Here is a 23,857-nt window from a genome sequence, read left to right on the forward strand (position 1 = left end):
CCAGAGTAGGGATTTTCTGATCAGTAGACAGGAGGAAACTTAAACCTGTGTGGAGACTTGGTACTTTCCATCTCCTAGAGTTGGTCATTCATTCATTTGTTCATTCGTTCATTCATTTGTTGATTCATTCATTTATTCATTCATCAAATATCTGTTGACCACACAGCTATATCCCAGGCATCATTCCAGGCTCTTGGGATAAATTAGTGAGCAAAACCAAGGTCTCTATTTTTTTAGGTACTTACCTTCCAGATAAGATATACGTGTCTTATCTTCTAGGATTTTGTGGCCAGGTTGAGGCCAGAGACGTAGTTGTACACCTTTCAATGCCTTTTTTTTTTTTTTTTTTTAGATTTTATTTATTATTTGACAGAGAGAGAGACAAAGCGAGAGAGGGAACACTAGCAGAAGGGAGTGGGAGAGAGAAAAGCAGGCTTCCCGCTGAGCTGGGAGCCCTATGCGGGGCTCCATCCCAGGACCCTGGGATCATGACCTGAGCCCAAAGCAGATAACTGAGCCACCCAGGTGCCCTCCTTTCAGTGCTTTGTTAAGGCCAATGAATTTCATTAAGGAGGAACAACTAACTGACTGTGTCACTGTAGGAGGAAGTGACCCAATAACATATGGGACAAATGGAGAAGGAGAAGGGAACCATCTTGGAATTCGGCTGTCCAGGTGGATATATAGGTATTAAAAGACACACACTTAGGGATAATCTAATTATTTCAAAGATCTTGTTGTCCTTTTAGGCTTCTCTCATTTCTCTGCGCCCCCTAATGAACTGGAGATCGAAGCATAAGGATTTGTGCTGTGGACTTGAGAGTCAGGTCGGCCTGGATTTCCTGGCTCTGCCCCTTAATAACTAAGAGATTCTGAACAAGTAACATTACCTTTCTTGGCCTTGGTTTCTTCATTTATAAAGTAAGGACAATAAGAGAATCTACCTCAGAGGGTTGGTATGAGGATTAAATGAAAGGATAACTGTGAAGAGCTTAGCCCGTGGTAAGCATTAATAAATAATAACTTACTAAAATTATTAATCCTTTAAGGTAGGATTTTTTTCTGCTCTATTTGAATGAAGAACCCCAAGATTAAATAAAGTTACTTGTCCATGGCCACACAGGTAATAAGAAAGTGAATGCCATTTTTCGACACTGTAGCTATGTGTTTTCTACTGTATTCTATTGCTCCTCAAGATGTAATTTTCCCAGAACAGAGGAAATCAACTGAAACTGGTGTGTATGCATTTGTGTAAAGCTGAATAAATAAATAAAAATAAAAATTAAAAAAAAAAACACAAAGCAACCAAAACTGTAAGCAAATATTTAATTCTAGTTCACAGTAGATATGCTTTCTTTTTTTCTTTTTTTTAAGATTTTATTTATTTATTTGACAGAGATCACAAGTAGGCAGAGAGGCAGGCAGAGAGAGAGGAAGGGAAGCAGGCCCCCTGCTGAGCAGAGAGCCTGACGTGGGACTCGATCCCAGGACCCTGAGATCATGACCTGAGCCGAAGGCAGCAGCTTAACCCACTGAGCCACCCAGGCGCCCCAACAGTAGATATGCTTTCTGTAGTAGATCAGCAATTCTGAAAGTACTCTCTGTGTATATTGTATAAGATTGAACAAAAGAGTAAACATGTTGAAGACAATGGGAGCCACGTTTCTCACTGTTGAGGAGGAAAGTTATAGTGATGGAAAGAGGGGAACTAGGTTCTACCTATGTTGTTGGATCAGAATTGGAGAGATTGGTGTGAATGTACATGTACTATTAGTATAAACATATACTAATTGTATATGGCCATATACATACACTAATTGTATATGTATATAAACATATACTAATTGGAAAAATACTTATATATTTACACATTTATATGTATATTCCCATCCTGGTCCTGTCTACTAAGGTGACCTAGGAGCAGACTTCTTGGTAGCAGTGTATACCACATGATGATAGATCTTGGTTTCTACATACTATTCTCCACTAAAAGGCAGAAGAGTTCCTTGGACAAAAGCTGATCCCAAGACTTGGGAGCCTGAAACATCTTGGTGGGGGTTGAAAGCCAAGAAGTTCATAGGGATAATAGAGATATAGGAAACAGCTTGAAGGGGTTCGCACTGGCCAAATCTAGGATGAGTTGAACCAAAAAAAAAAAAAAAGACCACAATAGATTATAGCCCGCTGAGTAAAAAAAGAATCCATGACTCCATGCTAATATCAATGAATTAATAATGGGAGAGAAAGGAAAGCCCGTTCTTACAGCACAATGTCAACTAATAAGTGAGAAAGAATGTTAGAGTAGAAGAGTCACCATTGGATATAAAACTCATAGATGAGAATTTAATGAGGAATAGGGTAATTATTTACATGGTCTTAGCATCTCCCAACAAATTACCTCTGAATTACAAAGAGGGAAATAATAGCTTTATAGTGGAGAAGCTTGGGAGAGGCCACCTAACCAGTGTTGTGCCAGGATTGGCTCACACCGGCTTGTGAAAGCCAACTGTGTGTATTTCTTCCTAACTCCTTGTTCTCTGATGTTACATTGGTAACTTGAAACAGGCCGTGATAGAAGCATTTACACTGAAAATTGGTAAACACTGCAAATAAGCAGTTTTCCCCCTCTGGGGATCAGTTATTAAACATGTTAATAGCACAGCAATGACATTAACCAAATGATCAAAGAGAATATCGCCAGTGTTGGGACACATGGACATCATGTGTCTTAACTCACAATGACACCCCTACCTTCCTGCTGCTTTTCTCCATAATACCATCAAGAATGGCTCTCAGCTGGTAAGCATGTTATGCCTCATAATTTTGTCATACCAGTATTCTACTATCACGGAGCTCTTTGTACTTTGGAAGGGAAACACCATTTCACCAAAAGGGTTGTATGTTTAATACTCCAACTGCAGCCCTAGTGAAAAGGTAACTAGAATCATGGCATATGGGATTGGTGCCTCAAATCACCACCGCTATAGGCCCCATGCTCATGTTATACTTGAAGCCTTCATCATTTCTGTCCTAGACTCATCGATGAACTTTAGGATCATCAGAAACTTTTTTTTAAAGATTTTATTTATTTATTTGACAGACAGAGATCACAAGTAGGTAGAGAGGCAGGCAGAGAGAGAGGAGGAAGCAGGCTCCCCACTGAGCAGAGAGCCCGATGCGGGGCTCCATCCCAGGACCCTGAGATCATGACCTGAGCCAAAGGCAGAGGCTTAACCCACTGAGCCACCCAGGTGCCCCAGATCATCAGAAACTTTTAATCCTTCAATGTTGCTATAAAATTTAGAATGTCCTTTAAAAAATCTAATAAGTCATTTTTGCTGTGACGTGAACATTTTAGAAATAGCAGGATTTAAAATAATAAATGATACAAAAATTTGAGGATCAAAAACATAGAGTGAATTCTTCAGTCCATTTCTTTAATGGGATGGTAAATATCATTGCAGACATTTTTAGAGAATATAATGAGCCAAAACTGTCATTGGAAAAAAGGAGTGACAATACCTCTCTGTGTACTTAGTCCATGTTTGAGGACTGTCCAGTGCTTGTGTACTTCCTTTAACTATTGACTGTCATCAAGAAAACGTGGACATGCCCACATATGGCCACTGGGGATGGTGAGTAACTTGGAGACGACGGTAGATGTTCCTATTCTACTGCCTTTGCTCCTTTTTAAAATCAGCTCTATGGAGGTCAATTTAAATATAATAAATATCACCAGTTGTAGGTGTGCAAGAAAAAATATTTGGACAAATATATACAGAGGTGAAACCATCATAATCCTGACACAGAACACTTCTGTCAGCCCTAATGTCCCTCACGCCCCTTTGTTCCCTCACACACACCCCCTGTTCTTAGATCCTACGGCTCTAGTGTTTACTTTTCTAGAATGTCATGTGAATGAAATCATACAATATGTTTTCAGGTCTGGCTTCTTTAACGAAGCATCCTGCCTTTGAGGCTCACCCGTGTGTGCTACTTACAGTAGCTGTTCCTTTTTATTCCTACAAGTCCCAGTAGCCCCACAAGGCGATACCACCAGTTTAACCAGTTAGCGGTTAGTGGGCATTTAGATTGTTTCCAGCTTTTAGCTGTTATGGCTAACTCTTTCAGCCCTGTTTTAACCACAACCAAGAAATTGTTCCTTACTGCCATCGCTTTTATCCCAGTTGATCAAAGACGGCTAACTACAAGTTTGATGAAGCGAGATCGTCAGTGTTCTGAGTGCGAGCTGAAAGAAACCCAGGTGGGGGAGACTGGTACAGCCACCCTTCCTGACGCTCTCCTACCCAGCTGGCACTGGCCTCTCATTTTCTTTGCTTCGGTAGCTTTCCCCCTTGTAGATTTCTTTTGGTGTGTTCCACCGTCTGCTTCCGGTTTTAGCCATTTTGAAGTCCCTGTCGGGAACAAGAGCTCTGCCATATTTATCTGTTTGACCCAGCGCCTAGCGGAGTGCCTTTCACATAATAAGAGTTATGATAAATATTAAACGAATTGAATTGGGTTCTTCTCTAATCCCTCCCTTGGATACATAAGTGGTTTTTATGAATTCTTTCGATCCACCATTGCATTGCCTCTAGAGCGCCATAAAATAGGTTTCCCTAAATCAGAATATTTCAAATCCCTCCTCTGCCTTCACATCACTTACAATGTAACCTTCGAGCCTGTGGCTTCTCTCAGCTGTAATGTGAGAGGATTTGATTAAACAGATCTGAGATTCCCTTTCAGTTCTAACATTCTAAGGTTTTTTTTTTTTTTTTTTTTTTTTTTTTTTTTTTTTTTTTTTAAAGATTTTATTTATTTATTTGACAGACGGAGATCACAAGTAGGCAGAGAGGCAGGCAGAGAGAGAGAGAGGAGGAAGCAGGCTCCCTGCCGAGCAGAGAGCCCGATGCGGGACTCGATCCCAGGACCCCGAGATCATGACCCGAGCCGAAGGCAGCGGCTTAACCCACTGAGCCACCCAGGCACCCTAACATTCTAAGGTTTTATAAAAAGCCTACTATGTCAGAAGGAACCTGCGAGGGGAGAAGGCGCCACAGAAGGAAAGGGGGCTAGAGGGAGGGAAGAGGAAAGTCAAGCTATGCCGTGTCTTTGTGCAGTGAAAACAATGTTAACTAGACTACTGGTGATCATTCATACTTGTACAGATATCGAGCCATTGTGTTGTACACCTGAAACTAATAGATGTCAATTATACCTCAATTAAAAATTACAAAACAACATGTTTCTTAAATAGAATAAAAATTGGAGAAGCACTCAAGAAACAAAACTTGGTGTATGATACAACATTCGTTGGTATAGTATTGGGGTGTTTTTTTAGATTTTATTTAGGTATTTGAGAGAGAGCTTGTATACAAGTTGGGTCGGGGGGTGGGGAACAGAGGGAGAGGGAGAAGCAGGCTTCCTGGTGAGCAGGGAGCCCAAGGTAGGGCTCCATCCCAGGACCCCAGGATCATGGTGGATCACCTAGCCTTCTCAGTATGCATTCTTTTAAATTGTCTTATTTTATAAGGAAAACTATGATAACGATGGTTATTTTTTTCCATAGTCAATTTAGAATATCAGTTATGAGGCAACTTCGCATGCTAAAAATTGACGTTGAGACTGGCAACCCCTTTATGTAAGAGAACCATAGCCCTGGTTTGCAAAGGCTCTTGTCCTGGCGTGATTATCAGTAGCGCTCCTTTTCACTCTCCAGTGGATGCTGGTTTTGAGCAGTGCACTGTCCAGCTACCTGGTTATTAGTGGTCTCAGAGCCTCACATCTCCCTGCCTGTAACCAGGGGTCTGACCTCGGGGTGGTCCCTCAGTGGAAGAGTCCACAGTGCTCTTTTTAGGCTGATTCCTTGCACAGCAGGGTCTCTAGCTGGCGAAGCCACTAGAACCACTCTCTTCCAGGCACTCTGCTCTTTGACATGTCTGAAAAGTTTTTGCCTCCTCATTCCAGCCTTGAGCAGATTCCCCAGCCTCGGTAAAGACAGCATCTTCCCTTCCCCCAGGGCAAGGGTCTAAGAACATCTATTCATTCATTAAGCCTTCACTGCCCGCTGCTGGTGTGCCAGTCCTGAGCTGGGCTCCGGATTTAGAGAGACAGAGATGACAAGAAGCAGTAAGTCAAGTGTGACTAACGCCATCGTAGTGGGACGTATTCATTTACAACATATATTACGGTCACCGAGGAAGGAATACTTAATTTCGAAGAGAATGGACGGAGAGGGGAGAATTTTGAGCAGACCTTAAAGGAGTAGTGTTCACTGAGCCGAGGGACGGGGTGGGCAAGGGATGCAGGGGAGGAACAGGACGCAGGGGGGAAGCCATCCCAGGAAAACAGAGAGACATATGCAGTGGTCCATGGGCAGAAGACGCATGGTGTGACTGGGAAGGCAAAAAGTGGCCTAGTGTATCTGTTTGTTGCAATATACCGGTTTGGAACTGAGTGTGAGGGAAGACCTTGGAGCAGGTCCAAGGGGGGCTGTTATCAGATGCACCAGAAGGGACCTTATTTCACATTTAGCGTGGACTCCTGATGTTCCGGTTGAGTGAGGTATGGGTATAGATTCCTCCTGAACTTTTATACTACAACATTACCGCATGCGTTGACCAGTTTCAATACAGACTTTCCTTATGTTGCTTTATAATTAGAAGCCAATGAATCGAAGCTCCACAGCGGTATGTAGACGACTAGTGATAGCTTTATGGAATTGTTTATTTTTAGTTTGGCAAAGGCAAGGCAGTAAATATCTCAATTAGTAAACTAAAACAGCACGGATGAGAAATGCCCACAAGGAGATAGGAGTTAGAAATAACTAAGTCAGTTAATTAAAGGACCTCATTTCACTTACCTGTGTTTAGAGTATAAGGAACCAACCTAATGTGTGTGTGTGGGGGGTCAGTGTCGCTGTCAGAGGTGTGGTCCTGTCTTCTAATTGTTCAGACAGTTTCTGTCTTTAGGAAACACTAGAAGCGGAATAACCCATCTCACTGGGTCAGTAATCCCATCACCACGGGTAGGACATTGTCTTGGACTATGGAATATTCTCATCCTGCAAACTTGCTTCAATGTGAACCAAAAGGGGTCTTCATTAGGAAGTGCTGGGGGAAGTTACTTGTTCTCGTGGTCATATTTCTGTTCCCATTACGTGGCCTAATATGTGAAAACGTTTAACAAAAAATGCAGAACCATTTCCCTGCTCCTGGATAGGATTCCCTAGACTCTATCTGAGATTCCGTTTTAAGTTGGGGAGGAAAAGCAGAGGTGGTCTACAAAGCTGAGTTTCAAAAATTTAAGTTGTGGTGTATTGAACCGTGCCGTTCGTAGGACTGCAAGATCTGTAGGAAGTATGGACCGTTCAAAAGTTAAAACACGGGATGGTGGCCCAGAATGTTGACAGTCTTACTGAAAAGGAAGTTTGTGTTTTCAGGTTACGAAATACTAGTATTTGGATATCACGATTTCTTGATTTTTGGAAGTTGTATCCTGGAATCTGTTTCGATTTATGGCATGTATTAAACACAGCATGAAAGGCCCTTTGGCTCTCCTCCCCCAGGGGGCCAGGGTTGAGGGGGATGGGGGGTTGGGGGGAGGGGAGAGGGAGCTGGGACGGTGGAAGGGTAGGGGAACAGGGGGTCTGACAAAGATTGTTATCTTCTGCTTCACAGTTTACTGCGTTCAGCTCTCCGTGGTCTGTAGGGGAAATGGTGAGGCTCGGTGTGTGTGTAGATGACATTTCTGTCTGTCTCCTCTCTGCTTTGTAGACTGGAAAAAGATAGCATTCAGCAGAGCTTCAGCAACGAAGCAAAGGCCCAAGCCCTTCAGGCCCAGCAAAGAGAGCAGGAGCTGACACAGAAGATACAGCAAATGGAGGCCCAGCACGACAGAACTGGTAGGTGGTAGGAGAGATTAGAGCCTGGGCACTGGCTCACAAGCCAGGCCCACGCCTTACTGTGAAATGACATCAGGAACACCTGTAACCTTTGGCTGGCCGAAGGGAGCAGATGCTAACTACACCGGAGATTCCGAATTACATATTAGTTAGCGTTTAAAAGAGAAAATGGAAAGTATTGCCCACTGTCTGTTGATTTCAGAGTGCTGCTCTCACATCTGTTGCACCATCTGGATTATGAGTTTATTTACCTGTGTTCAAGAAACGTAAAGCTGAGAGAGACCACAACAAAGTAGAAAAACAAAGGGCTTGTTTTTGGCTGGGTTTTCAGGCACACATGTTATATAAAAAAATAGCATCAGAAGCTCTGCGGGAAATGCTCTGAGCTTACAGTTAGAGTCTCCTGAATAGCATTGAACAGTTCCCACAGTACACACATTATAGCTCCTCTAAAAGCCTAATGAGTTTGCTTCAGCATCCAAACTGGAGAAAAGCTTTAGCCATTAATCGGTTCTTAATTCACTGTCGCAGCTGGATGTAATTCAGTGGCTCCAAATTGATATGTTCCTTTATTTAATCTTTGCAGCTTCGAACATTTTTAGCATTTGTATGATTTCCCCACCTCCCCCAGCCCAATCTAGAGTGATGTTTAATCCTTTGCATTCTTCAAGTTCTCAAACTGCTGTGAAAATTCACTAATACAAGGCATTGACCACAGCTGGCAGCTTGGCTAAAAATCGCCATCTTTCATCACATCGGTGCTGTTTCGCAGACGGAGTTGGCCAGTAACTCTTCACCTTTCATTTGAAAGTAAAATGCACTTTTGTTCGAAGCAGGCAGTTTGATGCGTTCAGCTGGAGTGTTCTGTAGCTCCTTTCACTTTCGAGTTGTGTGTTCACAGACAGTGTGAGTCAAAACAAGACTGCGTCAGTCATTATAATTCCACACCGCATACTCTGAGCTGATTGTCCTATTAAAACAAAAGTTTAATTGATCCTGCCTCTTCCAGAAAAGTGTTGCTTAATTTCTAGTGCCTTGATTTATTTTGCTTTGTAGGCTCTATGCTTTTTGCCAGTCAGTGGCTGAAATCAGAAAGAAAGCCTGACACATAAAGATAATTTTCACATGATCTCGTGTACGCTGTATTTGATGACAGGGTAAAAAAGCGAGTGCTCATCCTATAGGTGAGAAATGGTAACATAACCTCCGTTAAGTCATCCGTTTGCTCATAAAGAGGCAAATGTCATACTGACCCACATGATACCCTCCTGCATTTTCCCAGACTCAGGAGGTGTTTTTCCACTAAAAGTAAGAGGAGGAAATTCCAGGAAAAATTAGTGTTTGCCCCTCCTGCTTGCAGGATTCTAGTGATCAAGGAGTCTTGGGCAGAATCTCTAAGTGCTGCGTGAGAGAATTTAACGGCTAAGACCACCTTAAGAACACTCCTTTTATTTTGCACAAAAATCCCACGCTCTCTTCAATTCCCTGACCAGATCTTCAGTGATACTCGTACTGTTGACAATGAAATCCAACTTCTAGGGAAAATTTTGTTATTTTTCCTTCATAATGAAAGAAGCATATACAAGAGGTGGGGATAGTGAGATATATGTGGGCAAATACGAGACATAAAGCAGGAATTACAGTATAGAAGAGAGTTCCTCTGTTATTTTAAAGTTGCGAATTATCTAGTTGTGATCATTCTTGACACTGTTTATAGTGAAATTGTCAAAATAAAAATACAATATCGTGCATATTACAAAGACATAAGCATCCACGGCTCCACTTGACATAATCTGACACTTTATCGACACGTTGAAACGTTCCCCCAAGCTGGTATGATTCAAACTGTTTCCGGGGTGTAATTATTAGAAAAATTAATGCCTCCCAAATTTAGTGTCTTGCCAGGTGAGTCGTCCTTGACTTTGAGGACACTGAAATTGACCTAGTGGCTTATAGGAAATAGGTAGTGGTCTTAGCACTTTGACTGGTCTACATAGGAAGCCTTCCAGAGTTACAACCATAAACATCTTACATTGGTGGGGGCTTTATTGTTATTTCTAGAAAATGAACAGTATTCATTGCTGACCTCCCAGAATACATTTTTGATAAAGTTAAAGGAAGAGTGCTGTACATTAGCCAAGAAACTGGAGCAAATCTCTACAAAAAGCAGGTGGGTAATATTATACAATACTTATACAATACTGAGCACTGTTTGTGTGAATACTGTCACTTTTTTCTTAAAAAAAAAACCAGCATTTCCACTGTTTGAGGCTGGTATCGACATTAGATATGTGTTGATGTATTTCCTGTGAAAATATTTCCTCTGAATGGACAATTTGTTCATACACACATTTCTAAAGTGTCCGTATAGACAGGAAGTAAAACCAGACCATCCTCTCATTCTCCTAAAATTGATTCGTTTTATTAGAACAACTGTCATTCGTTTTGTAGGTACACTGCTCTTTTTTAAAATACATCGATTGGGATCTTTGTGAATTACTTTCTGCACATTTCCTAATCAGGTTATTTCCATGAATGAGTGATTTTATATTCTAAATGATAAAAAGCCTGAGTTCTCATCTCAGCTCTGAGAGTAACTGTGTAATCTCAGACAAATTTACTTGACCTGCTTCAACTGTGATTTCCTCTTGTAAATGAATGGTATTGGACAGAATCACTTCAAATTGAACTATAAAAGGTGTCACTCACGTAAACAAACCAGATATCAGATGTCCCATTAAAATACAACCCAATGGAAAACTAACCTATAGATCTCTTCTGTATTTTTCGGAAGTTCACTTTGATCTACACAGAGCAAGCAGTAGGGCTCAGCAAACAAACTTCTGCCTCAGGTATCCCATTCAGAAAGAATTTCCTAGAGAATCAGAGCATATCCAGTCACCCTGAGCTCTGCCTTGGGTTCCTGCATCAATGGCTTAGCTGTTGGACTCCCCATCCCTGAATCCTTTGGGGAATCACTGGGATGATGAATCCAGTTCTTTTTGCTCACCAGAAGGCAGAGGTTCCTATAAAGCTTCCAGAATGTGCTCTGACATGTGCCCCTTCTTAACAAATACTAATTAAAGATCTTATTTGAGTAGAGAAGATCTCAGGGTGCCAAAATACCAGATATCTTCAAGAAGATTGATAAGGAAACCCAAATGATTTTGTCATAGGACAGACCTTCATAATATATCACCAGTAGTTGCTGCTAACTAGAAATAGTAGATTTGCTTCACATAAGCTCAAATCTAAGTAATTCATTAGAAACAAACAAGCAAAAAAAAAAAAAAATCATTACAATTTAAGAAAAAACTGCATTGATCTGGTACTTTAAAGAGTGTCATCTTAAGATCGCTTTGTGATTGACTATTATCTTACTCTCTAAGGAGACATAATTCCAGAAATGGCAGCTTGTAAAGGAGAAGGAGGTATACTATCTGCTCAATATATATTATTTAATTCTTACAACTTGAGACAGGAATTATTACCTTCTTTTACATGTGAGGGAACCAATACTCACAGTGTTTAAATGGCTGGGAAGTGGGAGAGCTAGAGTTCTACTATAGATATTTCTAGTTCCAAGGCCTATGATCTTTCTTGTAAGAAGAGAAAGAAGTAAGAATTTTATGTCTATTACCAAAGAAAATCCAGGCCGAAGCAGCTATGATGAGTAAGTCTGGAAAAGAAAAGATATTCTTTAAATCCCCATGGGGAAGTAGGCATGCTCGCCGTGTGAGGGTAAGCCTGGGAGCCTGGGTCCGCCTATGCCCTGTGTCCTGTGTCCTCTTTCTTCTGCTCTAGATCTGTCCATTTATCCTGAATTGATCTAGTGAGACTGAGCCTCAGCCCCGAGCCCCCTTCCCTTGCTTCAGATTCCCCCAGTTCCTGACCAATGCTTTGCTGACTGGGCGTGCGTCTGTCTGTCTGATATGTACCTGGCACGCGGTACGTACTTACTAAGTGAATGAAACAAGTATGGTTTTATCCCTCGTATCCTGACCTGGTCCCAACCTGTTCCTGTGTTGATGACAGGCAGGGTGCAGTGAAAACCACTTTGGAATTCAGAAAGAACTCGGTTCAAATCTCACTCTGCCACCGGGCTGCATGACCTTGGGTACCATGCCTAATCTCTCCAAACCTCAGCTTCTCCATCCCTAAGATATGTATATTTTTGAAATTTATTTTTATTTATTATTTAGAGAGAACATGAAGGTTGAGGGAACGAGAGGCAGAGAGAGAGGGAGAATCTCAAGCAGGCTCCACACTCAGTGCGGAGCCTAACCCCGAGATCATGACCTGAGCCGAAACCAGGAGTCAGGTGGCTTACTGAGCCACCCAGGCGCCCCTAAGACATTTCTAAAACCATGTTGCAGGATTGTTGTGGGGATGAGAAATACCGAGAGATACACAGGTACACACATATGCATGCGCACAAATGAAAGGAGCCTCGCACGGGGCTTGACACACAGGAGTAGAACCACAGCAGATGGCACCGTTTTCAGACCGGGCCAGTTTGGATTTGACTTTGACCTAGCTATTATTGTCTTTTCCACGGGGGGTCTGAATGCCATTCTGACAGAGGTAAAGTCTATATCACAAGGAAAACCTTTTAAAAGGTAAATGAATCGGGAACTGTGCATCCAGTTGTGTTTGGAGTCCTGCTCTGGGATGGCCTGTTTTGTAAATCTGAAGAATTGAAATAGATATCTACTGTATTTTTGCAAGTTTATCCAAAATAAGGGCAGGCCTAGCCCTTGTAAACACTCAAAGAATTGTTACTTATTATGGTTAAAACTTTTAAGAGTCCCTGAAGTTTATAAAATACTCATTTTGTGTGTCTCACGAGACCATGGTAGATATGATAAACTGATTTTAAGATTGGTCGTTTGTTGACTCTTAATTTCTTGTCCACGGAGTCTCTTTTCCCTCTGGCTCCCTCTACGAAAAGGATGATATTTTCAAACTTCATACAAAATGTATCATTTGATTTTGACATTACCTTTTGCTTTGAATTCACCTGTATAACTTGAAGGGCCCTGAATGTTTCTTTTTAAATACAGAGTATAAATTTATGAAGCCCTCTAGAAGCCTTCTGTACACCCTGTACTAAACTTTGGGGGTAAATGATTTTTTCCTGTGCTTTGAGGTGAGGAAAATCTTGGAGATTCTTGAGTTTTCTGAAGTGTTATCCTTGTGGGAGTTCAGTGTCCACAGTAATGAAACCTCATGGTAATTTCGAGCCAGCTTTCCCTCAGAATACTACAGTAAAATTTTTCTTCAAAGTGAGTGTATTTATTTTGTATTACTCAACAATCAGGAACAATTTTTGCGGCTCCCCTTTCCTCACTCAGGACGTTTCTCGAGGACTTCTACATTATTTATAAGTCCCCGACTAACTGAATGGCTCACACCGTTTATAATGAGCTTTATTCTTTCACTTGCAGATCTGGCCATTTGACCAGAGCCCGTGCTGTCCCTAGGAAGGCTGACAGTCTGGGCTCACTGTGCAAAAGCTCTGACTCGTTCCCCCAGCCTCAGGCTGCCCTGTGCAAGGGTTTAAAAACGGTCCCTCGGAGTGTGCCCGTCATACGTGTTTTCTCCCCAAGTAATGTGCGTGGTATTCCCACAGCGCCTTGAGCTCCCGTTGTCTGCAAGCCCTCCCCAGTGATCAGCCTGGTACTCTCTGCCCGGCGCATTCCACACGGCTTAGGTAGTATCTGTAACTCCTGGGTTCATGAATGGCACGGCCCAATTTCGAACTAAAAATGAACTGCCGATTCTGTGCATTTGCTAGAGCTGGTTTCTGACCACAAGACGGGACAATTAATTCCATTTTGCTTTTAATTGGCACCAGGCAGGCACGCTGGCTGATTGTAGTTGACACTCTCATAAACTTTACCTACCCTTTCGTCTTTATTCCCCGGGACCCCGGGAGCTTATTACAGTCCTGGGGTTGTTTTTGAGGGTTGTAAGTGGAGCTATTGAAATATCTTTGGTGCAACTGTGATTCCTGTTTATCAAAGTGAGGGAAGTGTTCCTTCTCCACAGGCGCTTGGATGAATCAGCAGTAAAATGTTTGCAGTACAGTTTGCAGGGCTGAGACCTCGGCCTGGGAAGAGCTGAGAAGTGATGGGTGCAGGAAGAATGAGCCTCCGCCTGCTGCAGGGGGGGCGATCAAGCCTGGGCCCGGTTGCAGCCCCTCGCACTCCGATATTGGAGAGACAGGCCAGCAAGGGAGGACAGAACCCCGGACTACGGGGTGGTTTGCGTCTCTTCTTTCTTTTCCTGTCACTGTCACTTTCTGGGTTGCTAGGCTTGCGGATCGATGTCTAACACTGCCCCTTGTGTATCTGTGATTCGCGTTTTGTAATTCAGAGGAACAATGGGAGTCCGTTGGGTCTCCTTATATATAATGGTTGGTTTAATTTGGTTCACTTCTATCTTGTTAATTGTAAATTGATCATTAAGATTTGAATTCTAATCTGTCACCAGGGTTGTGGGTATTGAGGCTAGAGCAATGATCCTGGTTTTAATCACTGATGATGAGAAACAAATTTTATAATTTTGGTACATATTGCAGTTCATATATTTTAACACTGTATTTTATGGTGTTATAAATATTGTTAAATGACTTTTAGTGTAGTTTTACTGTGTGGACTATAATGTATAAATTATATTACTGTTTTGGCAACAGTGAGTATCCAACTGTGTGAGTTTAATTGAAGTAAAGAACACACACCCGGCTGAACTATTTTTTTTCCCCCTGCATGTTTGGATGATGTTAGGTTAGGATGCTACAAAAATTATATTCTACAAGGAGAGACTCATATTGGCCTCTGCTAATTGTCACCAAAAATCAAGTGAGAATCTAAAAGAATAGAAAAGTAAAGGGTTAGGTTTTTCCTTTAAAAAAAAAAAAGCAATTATCTCTGTAATCCTAATTGTAGTAGTAAAATATTATACTTGGTGCAAGTGCCATCACACAATGTAATGGGTATATAAAAATGCAGGGAAAAGTTCATGCTTTTGTGAAGCAGAAATTACCTACATTTTCTATAAAAATGGATTAGAGACAATTATTCTTTTATATGACACTGGGATAATCATGCCACAGACGTAATCTGGAACCAACACAGAGGCTTGTGCTGAAGTTTACTCTCTGAACTTTGCAAGCTACTAGTTCTTTCAATATATGCCGGGCTCTAGACAGACAAATGATGATGTCCATGGACATTTGCCAAATTTTTATCCAACGCTGCAAGTTGGAAGGCAGATTACCATTATAAACAAAGGGAAATAAAACCCCCAAAATATGCAAAACAAACAAAAAAATCAGCCATGAAATACTTGATAATACTGTGCACTTTACAAGACAACATTTATCTTTTTGTGGTCATGTAAGGCATCCCCACTGTAGGGCATTTGGCTATAACTTACAAAGAAAAATTACGAAAAAAATTTCCTATGACATTACCACCTAGCGAAATATTCTTTGTCTGTGAGGCATCTCCTTGCACTGAGTTTGCGTGCGGATGTAAGTGTGGACATATGTATGTACACGTACATGCACCTGATGGGTGAGCTCCACTGCATATAAAGCCTGTATCCTGCTTTCCACTTATTGTTATCTGGTGAATCTTTATCTACATTCACTACTCTGGAAACCATTTTAATTGAATCATTTGTATGCATAATAATTCATTAGACATTTAAGATATTCCCAGTTTTTCCATACAATAATAATTGTATTGAATAATACAATATTTATGAATAATACAATAATAATTTTGTCCATTACTCTTAATTTTTGATAATTCCCTTAGCTGAGATGCCTAAAAGGGGGTTGCGGGTCCAGAGACTCTGACCGGTCTTTTTTCTGTTTCAATAATAATGAGCCCTTTCAAGGCTATTGATGTGGATGATTTTGCTCAAGTACGACACTAGATTCTCGGTTTACATGTACCCATGCAGTATGTGACACAAAGAGGTGAGATTTAGAAAGAAAACGTGAGAGGCAGTATAGCACAGTGGTTGGAACAACCCCTTTAGAGCTGAGCAGGCCAGTGTTTGTATCTGGACTGGGCTAATCACCCTTTGGGTGACCTCAGGCAAGTCATTAAACCTATTTGCCTCACAGTGAAAAGGAAATAAACACTAACCTTGAAGAATTAATTGCGATCATTAATATAAAGGATGGATTCCACTGTCTGACCGAGTAGGCACGCATGCACTGAACAAATATTCAACTGGAATCTGGCTTTGTTATGCACATTTTGAACAATAGTAGAAATTGAGAATTTTATAAAGGTTGATTGACCTTTTCTATTTCTTCCTCTCTGAATATTTTTCATATTCCTCGTGAAATTCATTGGAATTTTGATGGAGACTGGGATAACACTTTATTAAATGATGCTTCTCATCTTCATGTGTCTCATTTTTTTCTGTGTTCCCAGTTCTTTTTTTAATTTTGAAAATTGTGTTCCCATTGCCTTTTGTTTTTCATGAAGGTTTTTCAAGATCAAAACGACTTTCAAAAATTTTTTTCCAGGTGTATTGAGAAGTTATTGACATACATCACCGTCTGAGTTTATTAAGTACAGCATGATGGTGTGATTTGCATGTATTGTGACATGATGACCACAGTGGATTCAGTTAAAGTCACTTTATTTTTTGTCTTAGATATGTGCCCATTGTAAAAATTCAGAAAATATGGAAAAGGAAAATATAGTTTTTAAAAATTCCTAATTCTAACACCTCGAGATAATACATATTAATATGTAATATATACCTCCAAGTATTTTTAAAGGGGAAGAGGAAAGAGTATTTTTTAAATTATAAAATGGTATCACTTTATATATGCTGATTTTCAAATATTTTCCTTTCTTACCAATATATCATATTTTATCAGTAATTACCACCACCACCAAATAGCCCTCACTGTCAGAATAGCCTCTTGATATCCCTTTGTGTAAGTAATGCAGCCAATCTCCTGTTGACACATTTCTGGATTCAGTTTCCAGATATCAGGTTGCAGAGCAAGGTTGCTTCTAGAAAGAATGCTACTGTGAACGTTACAACTTTTTATGTGCAAAGGTTTCACATTTTTATATTATAAAAATCTGTTTCCCCTATGAATGCTCTTTTAAAAAGCGACTTTTTTTTTTTTCCTGGGGAAGTACCTCAGAACAGATAAATACTTTTCTGCATGTTTTCCTAATCTGGTTTAAGGTTATTTTGTTGTCTTTTTGGAATATTTTTTTGCATGTTGTGATAGGAGATACTATTCTTAGAAGAACACTCAATTAACAATTTTTTATAACTGCCTTAAGTTCTTGGATATTATATGTGATTTTGAAAAGAGAAACATAAATCATTATTAACTGATTTAGACTATTTCAAATATAAGTGAATTCTTATTAGGAGAAGCAAATGTAGACTGAGTGCTTGATGTGAGCTTGAACGAGATAATCCCTGCCCTCATGGATAATCTAGTAAGAAAGATGAGGCATCGAGCCACAGTTCAGAGGAATAAATTATAAGCTAATATATGCAGAAAAGCTGGGGATACTTTCCAAAAAATGCGCTGACATATTGAGAACTGCAAAGTATTAATCAGGGCAAGTTTCCTTTGAGGTGACACTGGAACCAGGATGAAAACAAAATGAGGGATGAGGAGAAGGGAAAGCCAGAAATCGCTTCGTACAGTGACGCCAGTTGGCCCCCGGGGATGAGCTCCCCAAGCAAATCCACGTGTCTCCTTGACCGGGAAGAAAAGACACTCCCACCTCACGGAGAAATCCTTTCTTTGGAGGGACAGAATTCTGCATCAGGGGTCCTACTTAACCTTCAAGAGACAAACTGGTCCTTAACTGCTCGCATTTTCTTATGCAAGAGCTTTAAACTTTGGGTGCCTGTGGGGCAGTGGCGCATGAGGAGATGACGGCCGCAGGATCCACGCTGAGCGAAAAGCGAGGATGACGATAGGGCTTTCCTCAGGTTTCTGATCTGCAGATCTCGAGACTTGAGGTGATCCTCCAAGATTCTGGAGAGGTGGCATATTTCCTGAGGGACACAAGCCATCCCTGTGATCCCACATGCAATGTGTGAAGGCAGGAAGAAGATTGGGTAAGTAGTACCCGTGGTGGCAAAGTGGGGGAAAGTGAACCGTATGTGTCCCCAGAGGGGGCGTTCGCATGGGAAGCAAGCTCATCTGCTCTTGGGATGCCAGAACGTGGAAGACAGAAGTGGTGGAGCACAGGACTGAAAGCACAGTTGCTGGTTCCGCCCCCTGCCCCACACAGCCAGTGGCCGTCCCTCTTCCTCCCAGCAGATCAGGGACCTCCTCTCTGAAGACACCGAACGAGCAGGCTCTGATTAGAATAGGGGCACTGAGCGTAGCAGAGGGAAAGTAATAGGAAGTCTGCGTTCTGGAAGATGAGATCCCCACCTATTTCCCACTGGCTCCTTAACCACTGGGGGTTAGGGTCAGACCCAGCGAGCAGGCAGCTGGAGAATTCTTCTCTTGAGAAGCAGAATGGCCACAGAGGGAAGAATGACAGATGTGGATATTAGAAATCTCCCACCGGAAAAGATGGCTTGACGTTCCTTCACTCCACACCCAAGGCCTCATCACACCAGCGCGCATGTGATCGTGATGAGCTACTGAGCCAGCAAGGACCAATATTTAGGTAGTCACATGACGTACATATGCCTATTGCTTTAACTACACACCGGAATAGTAGTAATTCACGTGACAAGCTGGAGGTGGGGTGGGAGGGCGGGTAGAGGAATGCCATTTTTCATTATGCCTTTTGGAACCATATGATTTAAATCATGTGCCATTACATTAGCTATGTTAATTAAAAGAAACAACGCTCTATCATAGAGATTAGGCCTGGGGTTGCTCCTTTCACAGCGTGGTGGCTGGCCTGTAATAGGCACTCAGTAAATTTGGGGTATGAGTATGAATCCTTATTATTTTTGTGTCGTTCCTGGAAAAAGTCATCTCTTTCAGTAAGTCACTCTTCCTTTCTCTGTGTAGACTCTGTCTACCTCGTGAGGCCCTACAATGCTTATATCCCTCCACTAGACATTGTGCAATGTCTGAAATATTTCAATTTACATAACATAACTTTTATTTACACTGTTATTTTTAAGTATGGGGTTAAAGATAATGCTAAGTTTATATAGTAAAAGTGTGCTCTGGTGATAAGAACCTTTAATGTCTGTCACTTCTGTGTTTTCACTGCTCTAGGTCTGAAATCACTCAGCTCAATCAAGAGAAAATGTATACATACAACAAACTGGAAAAGTTACAGAGGAGAAACGATGAGCTGGAGGAACAGTGTGTCCAACACGGGAGACTGCATGAGATAATGAAGGAAAGGTAATTCAGCTTTAGTAATCAACTGACATGCCGTATACTGGCGGTGTTTGGTTCAAAAGCAGAATGGAACTGATGCGCGGTAATGGAATTCATGGCCACAGTGGCACGTGAGGGATATGCTCAAAATCTGATACTCTTGAGCCTTGAGTTTTGTGCTTTCGTCACTTCTTCTAATACACATATCCCTCTTTACTATTCTCTAGAGAGCGTTGTAGGAAAACCATCTACCTTTAAGGTGTAAGTCGATAATGTAATATGGAGGACTTTCATAGAAATTAGTTTTAATGTGTTTTTTGTAAGATAAAACATAAAAAAGGCCTAAGAAGATTAAATATCTTTTTAAAAAAATATATTTATTCATTTACTTGAGAGAGAGGGAGTGCATGCTTGAATGAGGGCAGGGAGAGAGAATCCCTAAGGGGACTCCCTGCTGAGCGCAGAGCCTGATGTGGGACTGGATTCCATGACCCATGAGATCATGACCTGACCGAAACCAAGAGTCAAATGCTTAACCGACTGAGCCACCCAGGCACCCAAAGGTTAATATCTTTATCAGATATGCACTGATGGTGTTGCTTGAGACAGAATTTGACTCCGAAACCTTTTGATTCTCTCTCGGAGCAAGTCATGTGACCTCCCTGAGCATCAGTTTCTTCATCTATGTGCTGGGACTAATAATGGCCACTTTGCAGTTTGACACAAGGTCAAATGTGTGTTAAGCACCTGGCTTCTACTAGTCACCTACTAAATGGCACCAATGATATTCGCTGTCTTTTTCCAGACGAGGAGACGCAAGCTCAGAGAGACTAATGGATTTGCTCAAAGGGACGGGTTAAGGAGGCGGTAGAGTTCAAACTTGAATCTTGATGCTTTGACTCCAAATTCCTTTCCTTTTCAGTGCAGTTCTTTGTAATAAACCCAACCCCTTGTCATTTCCTATAAATTTGCCACTTAAAATTTCTATATAATGATGGATTCCCCATGGAAAAAGAAACATCAGTATTTACACCATACGGTGAATGGATTGCTGTAGGTTTGGACTCCACATGGTGATCACGTGCATAGCACCATGGGCGAGCTTGAAGGGGTTTTCTGGATCTCCAGCCCCCTGTTCCTATCTGTTCCCCAGACACGCTGCAGCTTCTCTGTTTCAAAAGCAATTGTTGACATAATTGAGAGGAAAATGAAAATTTTTATAGACTCCTTTTTTTAAAAAATGTATTTAAAGTCAACATAGATTCCTTGGGGAGGGGATAAATACCTTATAACTTTGATCACTTGCTCAAAGGGAAAGGAAGGGAAGAAAGGCAGTTGGAAAATGGCACTGCTTTTCAGTCACCAAAATACTAAAGTGTGGGTGGATTTGGGAGGTATTAATCATTCATTTATTTACTTGTTAAAATATTTACTTAGAGGGGCGCCTGGGTGGCTCAGTAGGTTAAAACCTCTGCCTTGGGCTCAGGTCATGATTCCCGGGTCCTGGGTCAAGCTCTGCATCAGGCTCTTTGCTCAGCGGAGAACCTGCCTCCCCTGCCCCCTCTCTGCCTGTGTCTCTGCCTACTTGTGATCTCTGTCTGTCAAATACATAAAATCTTTTTTTTTTTTTTAAAATATGTACTTGGACACTGTTCTAGGTCAGACTAAAATATTTTGGGTTTTGTGGGCCACATGTGGTTTCTGTCACTAGGGCTTCTTTGTTTTCTTTTTTTTAATTTTACTGTCTTTTGAAAACAAAACCATTCATGACTAGAGGGCCAACAAAACAAGCCAGAGAATTTGGCCTGGTTTGGGCTGCAGTTTATTGCATATTGGGCAACCAGGGCATTTCGCTAATTTTTTTTTTCTTAAATTTGTATTAGAGTTCATAAACTGTACTCAGCCGTGTTGTCTTACCTTGAAACAAATGGGAAAGTAGCTGTTACTATCATCCATTTCCAGATGGATGACTGAGGCTCAGAAAGCTAAGTTGCTGACTAAAGGCCAAGCAGCAAATTAATCATTCATTCATTCAGCAGATACTTGCAATTGCTACCTTGTGCCGTGTTCTCCACCACATGCTGGGAATAAAATAACAAAGTAAATACAGTCCCCCCCCCCACCCCCCGCCCCGTTGTCATGAAATTTACAGCCTAATAGGGAAGATGAATACAGAGGAAATAATTTCTTAAATTTCTAGTTAATTACAGCAACAATTGGTTCTATGAAAGAGACATATACTTTGTGGTAAAAGCACCTTTAATAGGGGGACTTACCTGCTCAGGAAAAGTTTCGGTGGCAGAAGTGATGGTTGAGATGAATCTGTAAGCGTCAGGACAGGCATGGGCAGCCTTCTAGAGCCGGAGCTGGAGGACGTGCCCCAGCCCTCAGCCCGCACCGCGTGGCTCAGGAAGGCAGTTGTGCTCATTGTCCACAGACTGTCTGTGGCTTCTCTTGTGCTTGAGTCAGAGGCTGTGACCTGTTGGCCCCTGAAACCTGAAATATTTACTGTCTGGCCTACTCCTATATGAGTCTGCCAGGGCCTGTTCTAGAGAAAAGACGACTGTAAAATTGAAGATCCTGCGGTAGGACTTTTGAGGAAGGAGAAAAACATAAAGAATAGGGGAAAGAATCGCACATGCTGAGGCTGGAGAGGGAGGTGAGGGCGAGACCTAAAGGCAGCGCCTTAAAGTTTTTATTACAGACCTTTTACTTTAATCTTTTATAAAGGGAAGAAGTAACTTAATAATTTTTTGAAGAATGAGAGATCAAATTTGCATTTTGAAAATAGCATTGCAGGGGCGCCTGGGTGGCACAGCGGGTTAGGCTTCTGACTCTTGGTTTCGGCTCAGGTCGTCATCTCATGATCATCTCATGGTCGTGGGATCAAGCCCCGTGTCAGGCTCCACGCTCAGCACAGCACCTGCTAGAGATTCTTTCTCCTTCTCCCTTTACCCCTCCTGCACAAGCTCGCTTGTGTTCTCTCTCTCTCTCTCACTCAAATAAATAAATAAATCTTTTAATAAAGTAGCATTCCAGTTCCAGAGCAGGTCATGCATTAGAGCAGAGCCACGGTGTTGGCACCAGCTCCGCTGGGAGCTCCTGGAGGAGTTAGTCAAGGGCTGGTGACGGCTTGGACTTGACGTGATGGTAACGATGATAGTAAACAGATTGGGGAGATATGTAGGAGGCAAAATCAGTAGGACTTAGTAATTGATTGGCTTCCTTGGGTAGGGGGGCATGTCAAGGATAAAATCCATGTTTCTGACTCAAGAAATGGGGACAGAGTGATACCACTTAGCTAGAGGGTCCACAAAGGAGCAGGTTTGTGGGTGAAATGTCTTGGGCTTGGGATGAGACCAAGCATTCAGCTCCGCCCCATTGAATTTAACATGCCAATGCTTCTTACCAAATGGAAATGTCAAATAAGCCAGGAGCTGGGGGTTGGGAGGGGGGACACATAGGGACACTGCTCGGGAGACAGGTCTGGGCTGGAGATAGAAATCTCCAGGGGCCTAAGGAGGATATTTGAAACCTTGTGAGTAAGTAAGGTAGATCACTTAGAGGAAAAGCACAGTAAGAAGGGAAAAGAGCTTCAACATTTAAAGAACATCAACATTTTTGAAAATATTTATTTGAGAGAGAGATAGAGTATGTGGGCAGCAAAGGGAGAGAGAGGGAGTCTGAAGCAGACTCCATGCTCAGCTTGGAGCCCGACACAGGGTTTGATCTCACAACCCTGAGATCGTAACCTGAGCCAAGACCAAGAGTTGGACACCTGACCGTCTATGCCAAGCAGGTACCCCAAGGACATCAAGCCTTTTAAAGATAAGGTAGAGGTTGGCAACAGACATTAAGACAAGTAACCTGGGAAATAAATGGAAACCAGAAGAGCTTGTTGTTGTATGTGCTTCAGAAAGAGGAGGGACCAACCAGATGCTACTGAGTGATTAAGAGATCGAAAGTGTCCACTGGACTTAGTGACATAGACAGCACTGGTTATGGTAACAAAAATATTGTTAGTAGAAGAGTACAACAACTATATTAGGGTAGATTGAAAAGTTGTATGAATAGAAAAACTGACGTAACAAATTTAAAGTATTTTTTCATGAGATTCGGCAGCCAAGGAAAGTGGGAAGCATTAGCAAGCCGGAGAGGAAGACCAAGCAACCAGGGGTGGGGGAATGTATCAGGAGGGGTAGATGTGAATATATTATATTGTAATTGTCCAGATCATTAAACTGTGGAGTCAGGAAAGGTCCATTTTCCAGCTGGTGATTTAGAATCCCTGGTGTCCACCAAGGCAGTCCCGGGGATTCCTGTTCAAGATAGCAATGACATGTTTTCTATTAATTTTTTTTAAATACTTCATTTATTTATCTGACACACAGAGAGAGATCACAAATAGAGCAGCACACAGAAAGAGAGAGAGGGGGAAGCAGGCTCCCTGCTGAGCAGAGAGCCCAATGCGGGGCTTGATCCCAGGACTCTGGGATCATGACCTGAGCTGAAGGCAGAGGCTTAACCCACTGAGCCAGCAGGTGCCCCTCTAGTAATGTTTTGAGACAGATATGGATTCATACATTTTG

The 23,857-nt window shown here is 41.8% G+C and overlaps 1 protein-coding gene across 14 annotated transcripts in view; it reads left to right on the forward strand.

The window, feature by feature from the left end:
• The window catches only part of SDCCAG8 (SHH signaling and ciliogenesis regulator SDCCAG8), a 229,343-nt gene that overhangs the window by 137,716 nt on the left and 67,770 nt on the right, over window positions 1-23,857 (forward strand). For 9 of the 14 annotated variants that reach the window (XM_059146681.1, XM_059146682.1, XM_059146686.1 and 6 more), the window contains 3 exons: window positions 7,776-7,903; window positions 9,965-10,073; window positions 19,161-19,292. In XM_059146681.1, the coding sequence (XP_059002664.1) occupies window positions 7,776-7,903; window positions 9,965-10,073; window positions 19,161-19,292 (369 nt within the window). Of the gene's footprint in view, window positions 1-7,775; window positions 7,904-9,964; window positions 10,074-13,954; window positions 16,442-19,160; window positions 19,293-23,857 lie in introns of those variants that run through there. The other 5 variants (XM_059146693.1, XM_059146692.1, XM_059146695.1 and 2 more) reach the window with 2 other exon arrangements.

The sequence above is a fragment of the Mustela lutreola genome, chromosome 14 (genome assembly GCF_030435805.1).
Source record: "Mustela lutreola isolate mMusLut2 chromosome 14, mMusLut2.pri, whole genome shotgun sequence".
NCBI lineage: Eukaryota > Metazoa > Chordata > Mammalia > Carnivora > Mustelidae > Mustela > Mustela lutreola.